Source organism: Anolis carolinensis, chromosome 1 (assembly GCF_035594765.1).
Source record: "Anolis carolinensis isolate JA03-04 chromosome 1, rAnoCar3.1.pri, whole genome shotgun sequence".
NCBI lineage: Eukaryota > Metazoa > Chordata > Lepidosauria > Squamata > Dactyloidae > Anolis > Anolis carolinensis.
Window position 1 is genome coordinate 262,651,577 of NC_085841.1, and position 15,685 is coordinate 262,667,261.

General features: G+C 41.0%; 2 protein-coding genes across 7 annotated transcripts in view; one reads left to right on the top strand and one right to left on the bottom strand.

Moving 5' to 3' along the window:
- Positions 1 to 1,169, top strand: part of phrf1 (PHD and ring finger domains 1) — a 33,848-nt gene extending 32,679 nt beyond the window's left edge. For all 3 annotated transcript variants that reach the window (XM_016993516.2, XM_016993515.2, XM_062967586.1), the window contains exon 18: positions 236 to 1,169. In XM_016993516.2, the coding sequence (XP_016849005.2) occupies positions 236 to 373 (138 nt within the window). In that variant the 3' untranslated portion in view covers positions 374 to 1,169. The remainder of the gene's footprint in view (positions 1 to 235) is intronic.
- Positions 1 to 15,685, bottom strand: part of irf7 (interferon regulatory factor 7) — a 40,531-nt gene that overhangs the window by 4,139 nt on the left and 20,707 nt on the right. For 3 of the 4 annotated variants that reach the window (XM_008108563.3, XM_008108553.3, XM_008108546.3), the window contains exons 10-12: positions 14,356 to 14,739; positions 11,264 to 11,382; positions 5,760 to 10,108 (exon numbers count right to left, since the gene is read on the bottom strand). In XM_008108563.3, the coding sequence (XP_008106770.1) occupies positions 9,950 to 10,108; positions 11,264 to 11,382; positions 14,356 to 14,739 (662 nt within the window). In that variant the 3' untranslated portion in view covers positions 5,760 to 9,949. Of the gene's footprint in view, positions 1 to 5,759; positions 10,109 to 11,263; positions 11,383 to 14,355; positions 14,740 to 15,685 lie in introns of those variants that run through there. The other variant, XM_062967587.1, reaches the window with a different exon arrangement.

Sequence of the window (15,685 nt, forward strand, 5' to 3'; positions counted from 1 at the left end):
ACAGTATTTGCTAATATTTATGGTTTTTAACTTGTTTTAATTTTTATATTGTATGTTTGTAGTGGCTGTAAGCTGCCTTGGGCTCTTGACGGGAGAAAGGCGGGTTAAAAATTTAATTAGTAAATAATAAATTAATTTTAAGTAGTAAATTTGAACTGAGGGAATCTGGGATGATTTGGGGCATCCCTCTGCTAAAATTACTGAAACTGACTTGGTTTCCTTTTACTATTCCTAGATCTGTCATAGCAAAAGTGGTGAAATCAACCCAGTGAAGGTGGCTAATCTTGTGAAAGCTTATGTTGAGAAATACAAACATATGAGGAAGCATAAAAAGACTGATGCTGAAGAAGAGCCTCGTGAAACGGGGAATTGAGACGAACAGACTTTTATATGCAAGGACTTGTCCTTCTTCGAGAGGGAGGCAGGGAAGTGCAGTTGCATGTTGCAGCCCCCTCCCTCAGAAACTGGATGCAATTGGACCTTCTTGAAGGGAAGACACCCTTTTCACAGAAGAGTAGGATGTGATCCTACTTAAGGACCATGTGTCCTCCTTAACTTGTGGAGAGACTCTGGACGAAAGATACTCTGGGTGTGGTGGAAAGTATCCTATCATTTTTCATGGTTATACTTTGACACATTTCTTTTGGGGTATATGGATCTGTCCTAACAATTTAAAGCAGACACTTTTATATGCAGTACACAACAATCTATGTTGCTCTCCTTGTGTTTTTATTTATCAGAAATTTATCAGAAATATGGATTCTTTAGAGATTTCTCAGAAGCCCGTTTACTACTTGAATTGTGGTATTTTTCAGCCTGTTCTGTGAGAGCAATGTTGACTCAAGTCTGCCATATGGGAATTACAGATGTGTGCTAACCTTTACAAATCCTCTTCTGAAATTCTGCTTCAAAGTTGACACATTTTGTTAAGGTATATCAGTGGTTGATTTCTTTGGGGACTTGTGGGGGCATGGTGGTGGGGGAACCAAACTGCATTGCGTCCTGTAAATAGTATGGTGAAGGCTGGTTTTGCAGTCAGCAGTCAGCTGAGGGGATAGAAGAAGAACAAAGTTGCAGAGTGTCAATAGTGAAGCCAAGGAATGTGGCAGAAGTATGTACAAAGCAGAAATGTGACAATTTATAAAGTTATTTTGAATTTTTCTTGTTCATATTTGTGTTTGTCCTAATTCTAGTATGATTCTTGGATTAAGTATTTGCCTAACTGAACAAAAGTATTAATTGCAAAATAGTGCAGCATACAATTTCTGGGGCTTGGGAATCAGGAACTGACTGTGGGATGATATGTATTTGTTCAGATATACATATGTATAGACATACCCATTTGGGTATAATGTCATATACACTTGTTGTCATCAGCCTGCTAATTAGGTTGGAGAATCTCCTAAATCTTTTGTGAGAGCTCCAGCTAAACTGGTGCTTCCTTTAGAGTTAGGCATTTCCCTAAGCTTTTTAATTCACGTTGGTGGAAGTAATACAGAGAACTGAATGCAGATGACAGAAAAAAGGATGATAAACTCATTACTCACATATGATTCTATAGCACCATGTAATTGATCTGCTGCTTCTTCCAATTACATTTAACTTCACTTGTTATCATCATTAATAAGTTAGAGATCTATGCAAAGGATGCACTTTCTATTCAATATCATAAATCATAGCTTATTTATTTAGCACAAGGTGAACACAGTGTGGCCTTGGGAGCAGCATGTGCCCTTCCAAGACCCATTTTTGGATTCTGTGTTCCCTTCCCCTGCCCAGACTCCCTCTGAGTTTCTTTTAAAACAGGTGTGTGTGTGTGTGGGGGGGGGGGGGGGGTTCTGTGGAAAAAGTGAATCTTAGCTCCTGGAACATTCCAGGAACTGCAATTCTCCTTTTAAATAAGTTCAAGGGCCTCTCTTGCCATTTAAAACACACACAGAAAACCCCAAACAAACCATGGCTTTGTTTCAAGTACAGAAATGGACTTCAAATACTTTTGCTTACCTTCTTTGCAGTCTATGCAATCTCCCTGCAAGATCTTCAGTACAGAACATTGGTCCCCAAACACATTACTGGCCTGACAAACTTATCTGACTATTGTATTTTAAAAGTACTGTACTGTAAAAGCCTGTCATGATCTACAATACAGACGAAGATGAAAGGCTGCCAGGCCCAGCATCTGAGTCAGTAGAAAGCATGGAACAACACCACCACCTGCAGCCTGACACTATGGAAGCTGCCCCTGCAGTGCAGGACCAAGTGCCTCAGGCAAGTGGGAGTCCTGAGTTAACTCAGGATCAGGAGAGCAATGAGCCAGAGTTAAGTATCCCAGAAAGACTGCAACTGAGGACTTATGCTATTCAGCTGCGTAGATTCGCACAGAGACCTGCCAACAGGTGAGAGCACTTGTGCTATGGAGCATAAAGAGTGGCAGTTTGCATTTGGTCTTTGCTGGGAGCAATGTTTGGAATTTGCTACAGCTTGGAGTTTTGTCGGATGATTTCTTGTGCCTTATCGTGTGTTACACCTTGACTTTGGGCTACATATAGTTTGGATGCATTGGTCAAGACCTTTGGACTGGATTATTGATAACGCCTTCTGGATTATCCCTGCATAGTTTGTTGTTTGAATCTACTTTGGCTTTGACCCTGAACTGACTGACAATGAGAATAGTGAGCAACTCTTTATACTGAGAGATGCTGTGCAGGGTTGCAACAAAGCCAAAGCCACACAGTAGGTTTAGTGAACCCAGACATAAAATAATCTACTTAACATTTCATTCCTCTTACATACTAGTATCCAGTGGTTCTGCTGTGTGTGAAAAACAATTAAGGTGTTTGAGATCTAGAATGTATTTTATGTTGTTCTCCCTGAGAGAGAAGTATCCCCTGACTGCCCTTCTGGGACTAAAAGCATTTTGGGAAGAGGGGACTTTTGACTTAAGTTGTCCCCAGGGCTAATCCATCACAGGGTTTTCTTGGCAGAATTTGTTCAAGAGGGTTTGCCTTTGTCTTCATCTGAGACAGAGTGTGACTTGCCTGAGGTCACTCAGTGTTTCGTTGGGGATCTGAACCCCCATCTTCCAGTGTCCTAGTCCAACACTCTTAACTACTATATCAACCTAGTTCGGATTCAGTCTTTATAAGAACTTAAGACTTTTCCTCAAATCAATACCCTGGGAGAATGGGGGCAGAAGGAATCTTTATCTGCGTCTTCCTAACTCACTCATCCACCGGTGACAGTCTCAACTTGGGCAATCTCAACAGCAGAAGAAGCCAATTTCCTGCATGTAAATTTGGGTACAGTTTTAGGAGAAAATTTGCTTGAAAATCACACTTTTTAAAAATTGGAGTTCAAGGGGCTAGCGAAGGGCTTCAGGAGCCCACAGACTAAAATACATATGCGTTCAGTTGTCTTCATATTTTTGACTATTTGGTGTGTCAAGAGCTATAGAATCATAGAATAATCCAACCCCCTGCCAAGAAGCAGGAACATTGCATTCAAAGCACCCCCAACACACGATCATCCAGCCTCTGTTTAAAGCCTCCAAAGGAGGAGCGTCCACCACACGCCAGGGCAGAGAGTTGCACTGCTGAAGAGCTCTCACAGTTAGGCAGTTCTTCCTAATGTTCAGGTGGAATCTCCTTTCCTGTAGTTTGAAGCCATTGTTCTGCGTCCTAGTCTCCAAGGCAGCAGAAAACAAGCTTGCCCCCCTCCTCCCTATGACTTCCCCTCACATATTTGTACATGGCTATCATGTCTCCTCTCAGCCTTCTCTTCTGCAGGCTAAACATGCCCAGTTCTTTAAACCGCTCCTCATAGGGCTTGTTCTCCAGACTCTTGATCAATTTAGTCGTCCTCTTCTGGACACATTCCAGCTTGGCAACATCGCCCTTCAATTGCAGTGTTTTTGCAGTAGAACACTCATTCAAAACTGACTGAGGATCAAGATTTCAGCATGTCTCAGAAGTGCTTAGTTTACTGATCTAGACTGGAGATCCATGAGAGATGCTCACAATAATATTTGACATGCTAAGGCTCACACATTAAATGTTTTCCTGAATTGCACTCTCATGAATCAGATGAATGAATCAGATGAATCATGAATCAGATGAATGAATCAGATTACCAATCCCAACTGGATGGCCCCCCATGAGGGTCTTCCTCCAGGGGCAAACCAAGAACGGGCAATTTGGAAGTCCCTGAACAGACTCAGAAGCGGAGTGGGCAGATCAAAAGACAACTTGGCAAGGTGGCACTACCTGGAGGAATCCTCCACCTTGTGTGACTGTGGAGCTGAACAAACAACTCAGCATATGTATGCTTGCCCACAATGCCCTGCCTCATGTACGGAGGAGGAGTTGTTTAAAGCTACAGACAATGCGGTTGCGGTTGCTGTTGCCCGCTTTTGGTCCAAAACTATTTAGTTGCTTGTGATCCCCCCCCCCATTATTTGAAATGTACAATGCTTTTGACACGAAATAAATAAATAAAATCAGATTACAACATTTTGTTATGTGAAGTAGAGTCCACTGGTATCCCATGGAGTTTGGTTCCAGGAACCTCTATGGATATCATAATCCATGAATGCTCAAGTCTTATCATATATACAATGGTGTAATATAAAATGGCAAAATCAAGGTTTGCTTTTACTCTTGAATCCATGGATGCAGTCTGTGGCAACAAAGGGCCAACTGTAACTTTTTTGAGCACTATATCTGGCAGATTATTATCTAGGAAGGAACACCAACACACATTTGGTGCCTCAAATGTTAGCCTTTCTGGGTATATTTGAGCTGCTGATTCCATAAATGGCATGTTTTCCCCTATCAGCTCACATTTTTGATACAGAAGATATGCCATCTACTGGTTGCTTTCTGCTCACCCATAGAAAACTATGACAACCATATCTAAGAAACTAGAGCTGATGTAATTTTCTGAATCAGTGCTCCAAATAACATCATAAACAGGCCTAAAAAAATCAAGACATCAAGAAACATTTTTTGTTGGACTGTTATTTATCCTATACAAGCAGCCCCATAGATGTTTTAAGCTTGTGATCCAAGCGGAGCCCTCTTTCTGACTGCTAAATAGCAATCTCTCCTACTCTGTTAACCAGGGCAAGGGCAAGGTGAGTGTTCCAGTGAAATGACTTTTTCCAGACTCAGGTTCCGAGTGCTGCTTCTTTGAAGTCTTGAATTTGGACCAGAACAAGTTGAAATACCTCACTGGAATCTCAAAGCTTTACAACCTGAAAAAGCTTATTTTGTCCAAAAATGACATAACAGACTTCCCAGAGGAAATCAGAAACTTGGTCCATCTAGAGAAGCTGGAACTCAACCAGAACCAAAACTGAACTAATACCAGGAGTCTTTTCCTGTTTACCAAACTTGAAGCTTACATGCAGCTTTCATAAGGCTACACACAGCTTTCATTGCAAAGCCCTTTACAGTGAAAGAGTAGTTACCTGCTTGAATGCCCTTCTTGTGTTCATCCTTTAAACTATCAGAAGACTGCAAAAAACATTGCCAGATGACATTTTCTTACAAGAACTTATCCAGTAATTGATTGCTTATGGACAAAATGGATATTTTTCAACATCCCCCAATCGATTTCCTTTTCCAGAATATCCTGGACCGTTGGCCATGTAGGAGAAATCACTGGTCAAAATTTGGCCCTGTCTTTCACATTATGCTGAATACTTCAAGTGTTTCATTATATCTCAATGGTTATCAAATTCCAATAAAATGCTTCTCACACATTGTGGAATGTCATTTTATTTTATGTCATTTTGAAATCCCAGCTTAGAGAGCTTTCTGCATTAGCGAAGGTTACAGAAGTATATGTGATTTGTCACCATGGTGAACAGAAATTCTTTTTACAAGAAAAATATATGCAAATAAAGGAAATCAGTATGCCCCAAGAGACCCCATGTAGAAAAATCTTGAGCTAAAACGTAACATTCAAAATCAAGACAGTTTAATCAAGTAATTACGAGTTTTTCAATGAAACAAACTTAACAGAAAATGAAAAGAACTGCAAGTACAGCAAAATACTTTATACTTCTCTTTCCCTTCAAAATAAAAGCTGGTATCCAGAATAACATCGTAAAAAAAATCTAAAACCCTTACCACAAAAACAATCAAGAGGAAGCTCTCGAAAAGAGCTGTTAAGTTGCCAAATTGAATCCACTAGGTTTCTCAGAGGAAGCTGCTATTTCATCACCATAGAAGTGGTGAAGATATCACATGTGAGTAAAATAAAGGCCCTATGAGTTCTCATTCTTGAAACACACTAATTTTCGCCCTAGATTTACAACACATGTGCAGCTCTAGTAGAGCTAAAGGAGCAATATGGGTGAGTGTTTGCTGAAAAGATCAGCCACTTTTCATGGGGTTGGGTCTATCAAAAGTCTCCTGTGGGCAGAAGGTCTATTTTGGTTAGCAGAAGGCTTTTTGTTTCAGATGAACACTTCTGCTAGCAATGCCAGACAGTCGCATTTCTAAGCTAGCAGCATTTTAACTGGAAGCCATTTGAAAAGCTGTATTTAAAAATACTAAACTCTGAGTTCCACTAAAAAAGCAGATGTTATACAAGAAGCTCAGTACAGCCTGTAGTTTGAATTTGAGAAGTAGCTGTGTATCCATATTGAAGTGCAGTCTATTTTAAGTACATCTGTAATGAGACTTTCTAGACTATCTTTGAGGTTGGCAGGAGGAAAATTCTTTTATAAAGATAAACTAGCTCTATAGCCTCTGATATTGCTTTCATCCAGAGAGTGAATAACTTCTAAGGCTATAACTGATTCTGGCGGTTCTCAAATGAAACATTGTAATTTAAATTGCCTTACAAAAGGGATTTTTCTGCTCCATCAGGCCATAAAAACAGTGAGACAGGCTTATGGACCCCTTTGCCTACCACAGACGGTGACCTATGTACTGTTGGTATTCCTGACTTGGGTAAGCCCAGTGGGATTTACACTTGTGTTGGCTCTCAATTCAAACTATTTATTTAGTACCAACAAACAGAATTCCAAGCTCTCTCTCTGTGTATGTAATATTACATATACAGTAAGACCCCAATACCAGCAGTTTCACTTCCCAGTGTTGGGGAAGAGGGGAAAAATTGTCACAGTAAAGATTTACTAGATCCTCCAGTTGGTTCTATGGTACACTTCCCATAGGAGTTATGCTGGAGGACCTAGGAAATTCTTAAGTGGATTAGTGTTTTAGATATATCTAGGTCTTCCAACACAGTTCTGTGTCTTGCTGGGACCAGACATTAGGTCTATTAATGGTGTCGTTGTGCCCACAGTTCTACATAACCATGGTCCACTGGGAACATATGCCCTAAGGATATGGGGGCCCTTCTCTCCCTCCCCTCTCTAATAGATAATAAATAGAATTAGTGCTTCTTAACATTTGGTGAGCCAGATGTTTTGTACTTTAGATCCCAGAACCTCTAATCATTATCTGTGGCTACGTTTACTAGAATCAGATGACCACAACAAGCCAACTTCACAGGGACAACCTGATAGATCGGGAAGTAGGCAAAGTCCCTGTCCATGAATGTAATTAATTGGTCACCCATATGGATGCTCAAGGCAAGTTATAACTTTTCAAAAACATTGCTTCAGGAATAATTTTATTCCTGCCATTCAATAGAAGAGGATGGCTAGTGTCTTGAGTACATTAGATGCATCACATACTGGATTTTTTTTTATATGGGAACCGGATAGTAGAAATGGGAGGGACAGTAGAAATCAGAGGTGGATAACTGGTGCCCCACAATACCCCCCAAATGTAAGGGCTAGATTTTGTGGCTCCATATGTTGGTGACACACTTTTTTGACAGGCAACATTTCGTGACACATTGATTCAGTTAAACCAATCCCTTATAAGAGATACAAATACATACATAAATTGTAATAATTAAATGTATGGTAATACAACACATCTCATGAAAATATTTCATTTATATATTTTAAAATATATGACAAACATTTCCAAGATTTTTGTCATTTCTCATTATGTTCGTGCGACACACCTGCACTACAGCCTACACATGAATGTGTTGCAACACAGAGTTTGGACAGTTTTGTGTTATAGGACTGCATCTCTCTACAAAAATCAAAAAAGGTTCTTGTCCCCAGATGCCCTCTAGGAAGCATGGGTTGCATTTTCACTTTGGCCCATTTTAGACCCACGAGAAACCATTTTCAAGAGAGGAAATAACTTTGCTTTACAATGCCTGAAAGCATAGTGAAAATGCCTCCTATGTTACCTATGGAGCATTGGGGAGCAATTGTGAAGCAAAACAATTTTTGGAAAAAAAATAGTTTGCGTTTGACCAACAGGATGCCCTTTGGCCCACAAAAAATGTCTGTAAGGTGATACATAGGGCTCACAGGCTACACTTTGATCACCAATGCTATAGATCATCCCACTAGTATTTCTAACTATCTTTCTGCAACCTACCAGTATGGGTCACACACCCCCTCCCCCCCGCAAATTATGTGCAAATAAGCAGAATTCTCTATTTTTACCCTTTTACAGCCCACCCCATCCCTACCTCTGAAAAAGAAATAAAGAAGATGGGAGAACTAAGGGATATGGGATGAGCCGAGGTGAGTTGAAACCCTTCTGTCCAGGAAAGTCAGATCCTGGTTTCAACTCCAAATGGCTTATCTGAGAACAGGCATGGAAAAACTAAGGCCTGGGGCTGGATGCAGCCCCCGAGTGCTTACCTCAGGCTTCCTCATTATCCCTGTCCTCTTGGCAGGACACAGCAGCCTACCACATCCTTATGGCAAAAAGATGGGGGAGGAAGGCACGTAGCAGCTGAGAGCTCTCTGGAGGCCACTGTGTGTCTTGACCTCCTCCCAAGTGGCCCCATCCTTATGCCGGGAGGACAGCTCAAAGAAGGCACAATGTAGCCCCAAGGCAAAAAAGCTTGCCATGCCTGTCTTAGAACCACAGAGCTGGAAGACATCACAAAGACCACACAGCTTAATCCTGCAATGCTATCTTTGCACACTCCATACAACTCCGAGAATGAGACTTTCGAAAATTAAGACAATGGAAGCAACTACAGTGTTGCTGTCTGTGAAGCTGACCACAAATCTGTCCCAGAAAAATCTGACAAAGCAGAGTCGCTTGCACAAGGAGCGAGGCTATCAACTCAGTTTCAGTCTGGAATATGCATAATACATATTCTATAGAGCTGGAAAAACACAGAGTTAGTAAGCCCAATTCTGCATTGTAATGGCTAAAAAACTATGTTCCAGCCCCAACCCTCCCACCCCTTACATGGTGTTCTTTCACATATTCTGAACTAAAACTCCTAACATCCCTGACCATTGGCCAGGACGACCAATGTAAGTTGTTTATTATTATTAAAATATATTTATATCCCACCTTGTATCAAGTGATTTCCAGGTGACGTACAAATAAAATCAATTTAAACACTTCAAAACAATTATTAAAAGCAAAACATATCAAACAATCTAACCAGCTAAACCAGTTTAGCAACCGTTAATATGCTTTTTCTAATGCTGTTTAGGCTGTTTCACTGCCACTTTACTTCAGGTCTGAATTCAATGAATTCAAGGCTTTAAATGGTTTAGACCCCAATACTTAAGAGTGCCCCTCCCTGTATTCCATTGCCTAAGAATTGAGGTTTCCTCAGCTTCAAACCACATCATTGGCTGCCATTGGCAGGGGGAAATTCATAATGTGGTACCACATAACAGTACAAGTGTTAAAAAGGCTATTGGGAAGACTTGGTGAAGCTATTTCTCACCTGTAGTTTAACAACAGGAAGTTCCCACTTAAGGTAAGTTCTAAACCTGTCAATGCATGATGTATAGTCTGACATAATTCCAGATCTAAAAACAGAACTTTTACAATTATGCTTTCTTGTGTTGGAGAAATGTCTAGAAAGAGAGCATTCAATGTTCCTCATCGGCTGGCCTACAGATACTAGTTAGATATTCCATCATATCAAAGAGGCTGTTGGAAAACTGCAAGCTCTCAATTTCGCTGTTCAAGGATGAGACGCCTTCCCTCAGTACACGTTCGTGCCAATGTTTACAAAGCTCTGGAACCAACTGCAAAAGATTCAGAAAGCTGGTTAAGGATATGTACCTGTATAGAAATGTATTCCCTCATATGCAGTTGTTCTCAGCTTACCAGTCAACAACCAAGCAAAGATGACTGGAGATTGAATTGACTGAATGACAGAGCTGGATGAGACCACAAGGGCTATCCAATCCAACCTCACTCAATCAAAGCATATCTGACTGATGGCCACCCAGCTTCTGATTAAAAACCTCCAGAGAAGGAGACTCCACCATGCTCCGAGGCAGCATATTCCACCGCTGAACAGCTTTTACCATCAGGAAGTTCTTCCTAATGTTTAGGTGGAATCTCTTTTCTTTCAGCTTGAATGTATTGTCCTATGTCCTGGTTTCCAGAGCCAAGGAAAACAGTTTGCCCCCTCCTGGACACAGTACTCCAGGTGAAGTCTGACCAAAGCAGAATATGGAAGAGTACTTTGGGGGTCTAAAAAGAGACCCAAAGTGGCTGTTGTAGAGCATGTTCAGGGACTAGAGAACCACAAATATAACTTCTAGCCACATGTGCACTGAATGCAGTTGGCCCACATTAAATCCAGCAATTTTCAAATAGATAAAAAGGACAAGATCAAAACTATTTCTCCTTCCAGTAAAAGGCAAGACAAAAACCTCTGAAGTAATGAATTCCACATCTTGCTACTCCTTACCAAGTTCAACTCAGCTGAATAACAACTGTTATCGTGTCTTTGCTGTGCATCACATAAAGTTCACTTGTAACTCTTTTCGTTCTTTTTTGGGACAAAATCCTGATCAGATTTTTCTACCCAAAATTTCAGTCCTGGCCTGACAGAATTTCTGATTTTTGATTGATAGAAAAAGGAATTACTTGCTTTGTTCTCTGGACAGTGAGGGCAAAAGGGCGGGGGGGGGGGGGGGGGATACTTTGTGACTGTGAATCACTGGCCAAACATGACTGTATTACTCAAGAGGAAGTACACAACGTCTGCCTTTGGTCTTAAAGATCAGGAGGCACTACCATTTGCTGGCATTGAATGTTTGTCATATATGCTGGAAACCACCCCAAGTCTCTTCGGGGAGAGAGGGTGGTCTACAAATAAAGTGTTATTGTTGTTGTTATTGTTGTTGTTTTTCTCACATCAAAGCATTTTGTGTTACCTCCTTACTTACCTTCACCAAAATTAGTTTAGACTCCTTAGGTTTGGCAGCAGAAAAACGCTGTCCAAAGCACAAGTAGATGGTATAATCAGGACATGAACTTCTTTGACCATCATAGAACTGCTGAAGTCCTGAAAGAAAGAATCAAAAATAATTTTGTGAGGCTGTGTATGGGAGTACATGAAAAACAACAAAAACTTTCACAACATAATCACTAGAGAAAAGAGAAAAACTGAACAGATTGGCAAAATCCACTCCAACATCTATCTATTGGGTGCCTTCAAAACAGAAGTTAGTAACTCATGGCTGGTAAGCCACACAAACCTAATTTTTAGCAGATTCTGTGATCTTCCTCACTGCTACCCTGAAAAGCTATATTTGCTGAACTATCTGAAAGGCCACTTCATCCTATATGAGACTGCCCAATATGTAAGATATTTTGTGTGGAAGTACTACTGTCATTCCACCAACCCCATAAGACTAGGCTGATGGGTAGACTGGTGGGTACATGTCACAGAGCTTTTTCTGTAACAGCACTTGCCCATGAAATGCCCTATGGTCTTTGGTGTCTACTCTGGCTGTTTTTAAACCTGTTTTCAGATTTAAAAAATAAAAATAAACCTAAACTGTTTTAATTGGTTTTTAGTATCTTTGTGCATACATCAGTTAACAAAGCCCCTGAAAATAAATCTCCTTTCCATGAAGTCTTTTTAAACCTGTCCATCCCCGCTTTCCTTCTTTGTCCACTGTGTAATTAGACATTTTTTTCTTTTAGAAGCATTGACATTTGGAGAATGGTGAAGGAGGCATGAAGAAACATAGACTTGCAGCTGCATGTCAGCAGTAAACAACATGATACAGTTTGAGCTGGGAAGAGTACCTGTCTACTCTAGTCAACCCTACTGCAGCTGTGTGTGCCTGCCTAGAAAAGGCAGGTAAATAGCAGATGCCCTCAGAATCACCTCCCTGAGCAATATAAACAGAAAAACAGAGAGAAGAGTGGAGAGCAAATGTGCCTCCCTCATCAGCTATCCCCAACAAAAGCGCAGTTCTGAATTGGTTTTGCCCTGGTGCACAATCATAGAATCATAGAATAGTAGAGTTGGAAGAGACCTCATGGGTCATCCAGTCCAACCCCCTGCCAAGAAGCAGGAAAATCTCATTCAAAGCACCCCCGACAGATGGCCATTCAGCCTCTGCTTAAAAGCCTCCAAAGAAGGAGGCTCCACCACACTCCGGGGCAGAGAATTCCACTGTTGAACAGCTCTCATAGTGAGGAAGTTCTTCCTAATGTTCAGGTGGAATCTCCTTTCCTGTAGTTTGAAGCCATTGTTCCGTGTCCTAGTCTGCAGGGCAACAGAAAACAAGCTTGCTCCCTCCTCCCTATGACTTCCCCTCACGTATTTGTACACGGCTATCATGTCTCCTCTCAGCCTTCTCTTCTGCAGGCTAAACATGCCCAGTTCTTTAAGCCTCTCCTCATAGGGCTTGTTCTCCAGACCTTTGATCATTTTAGTTGCCCTCCTCTGGACGCTTTCCAGCTTGTCAACATCTACGTTCAACTGCGGTGCCCAGAATTGGACACAGTATTCCAGGTGTGGTCTGACCAAGGCAGAATAGAGGGGGAGCATGACTTCCCTGGATCTAGACGCTATACCCCTATTGATGCAGGCCAGAATCCCATTGGCTTTCTTAGCAGCCGCATCACATTGCTGGCTCATGTTTAACTTGTTGTCCACAAGGACTCCAAGATCTTTTTCACATGTACTGCTGTCTAGCCAGGTGTCCCCCATTCTGTATCTTTGATTTCCATTTTTTCTGCCGAAGTGAAGTATCTTGCATTTGTCCCTGTTGAACTTCATTTTGTTAGTTTCGGCCCATCTCTCTAGTCTGTCAAGATCGTTTTGAATTCTGCTCCTTTCTTCTGGAGTGTTGGCTATCCCTCCCAGTTTGGTGTCGTCTGCAAACCTGATGATCATGCCTTCTAGCCCTTCGTCTAAGTCATTAATAAAGATGTTGAATAGAACCGGGCCCAGGACGGAACCCTGCGGCACTCCACTTGTGACTTCTTTCCAAAATGAAGACGACGCATTGGTGAGCACCCTTTGGGTTCGTTTGCTTAGCCAATTACATTACAATATGTTTTTAAATCCTGCAAAGATTTAATCTGTGTATTTTACAATGATATTGTTATTTTTAGTTTGATATTTTTTATTTTGTCATTATGTATTATGTTTTTTATTCTTGCTTTGGTCTTATATTTATGTTTTGTAAGCCGCCCCGAGTCCTTTTGGGGAGGGGGTGTGATATAAAGTTTATTATTACTATTATTATTAATATTAATATGTCCAACAAAATGAAAATCATATGAAAAGTGGAGGCTGTTGAAAACAAAAGTCAAGTCTAGATGCATTTTGGAAGAAGCCCTGAAATAGACTCCTGAGCAGTGGTTCTCAACCTGGGGTCCCCAGATGTTTTTGGTCTACAGCTCCCAGATAGCTCAGCCAGTTTACCAGTTAGGATTTCTGGGAATTGAAGGCCAAAAACATCTGGGGACCTCAGGTTGAGAACCACTGCTCTACAAAAAAAGTTCAATTTTTTGTTATTTTTTTCAAGGTTCACTGGCCTTGGCTGTTTCACTTCACATGTGCATATTGCCGAAATAGGTATAAGTCTTCTTTTTTGTGGTGTAAGAACTTATCCCTACCTTCTCCAATGTTAACTCTGTCTCCAATACCAAACTGTCTATTACAGAAGTAATGCCCAGAAATGCTTGTGTACCTGCATTTCATCTTTCATCTGTTGTGCATTTGGGCCCTGGTGGGTTGCCTTTAGGCCCTGGTAGCTTGAGATGTTAATTAATTAATTAAATAAATAAATACAGATTCTCACTAAAACAAATCTCCCCCCTTCCTTATTTTTTTACCCAAAAGGCATTTTCTGGAGGAAACTGAAATGACATGCCTAGACATTTCCTTTCTTATGTATTTACATGTTTTTTTAGACATCAGGGAGATATATGTGGGAGGCTGAAATAGTATTTTGGACATACTGAAGTTGAGCACACATGTCACAGAGGAAGTTTCATTTTCCTGAACAGTTACCTTGGAAATAATGTTCAAAGTTGAAGATCTCTGTGTCTACCTCCCGTTGCAACAGCCTGTGTTCGGGGTACTGAGCAATGTTCTCCAGCTGCTTGGAGAAGGCCCAGAAGACATTGCATGGACCAAGGCGCCTGGCCCACAGCCTGCAATTCTTCTGATAAAGCAGCAAACCCGCCTTCTGCAGTGCAGTCAAGGTGAGCGTAACTTGCTTCTGATCAGGAAGCATCTGGGGATTTGGAAATTGTATTATCTGTGGGTTGCCTAGTACTTGGGCAGTGTGGTTGTTGTTGTAGGTAAACAAACAGCTACCCGCTGTCACTCTTAATTCATTGAGCAAACTCCCCCTGTAATAGATGGAGACACCCAGGTTCAAAGGATGCATTCCTGTAAGAAAAAAGATTGAGCTTAATATAGCAGAAGAATATTATCTCCAGGTCTATAAAGGGCTTGTACAAGCTTTACATGCTAATGAAGCACTTAAAGCTCGTACAAAGAACTGCTGTTTCAAAGTCCACCCATTGAACTATCATATCTGAAATAGCACAAAATATTACCACTGGCAAAATAAAATAAATTCAACTAATGACAATACAGACACATATGAATCATTTTGGAATACACACATTGGAGGAAGTAAAATACACGGATATGCAACTTTTAGATACAGTACTTGTGATTATGTCATCAACATGGAAGAGAGCTCTTCCTCTGGCTCCTGAGATTTTTTTCAGCTGCAACTCCCATCATCCCTAAACAGTATAACCAACAGTGAAAGGGATATATGAATTGCAGTTTCAGCATAGGAATTGAAGGACCAGCAGCCATTTGCCTGTTCCTGTCCTAGATATTTCTGACATCTAAGCCAAAAGTCAACATCCATTACATCCAAACCAGCACAAAGTGATCAAGATTTTAAAATATGTATTATGTTTACATGGGAGCAAAAGTCTATAATGGTTAATGTGTTGTCGAAGGCTTTCATGGCCGGGATCACAGGGTTGTTATATGTTTTCCGGGCTGTATGGCCATGTTCTAGAAGTATTCTCTCCTGATGTTTCGCCCACATCTATGGCAGGCATCCTCAGAGGTTGTGAGGTATGGAGAAACTCAGCAAGGAAGGTTTATTTATATATATCTGTGGGAAGTCCAGGGTGAGGGAAGAACTCCAACTGACAAGAGTTCTTCCCTCACCTTGGACTTCCCACAGATATATAGATATATAGATAGATAGATATAAAAACCTTCCTTTCTCCATACCTCACAACCTCTGAGGATGCCTGCCATAGACATGGGCGAAACATCAGGAGAGAATATTTCTAGAACATGGCCA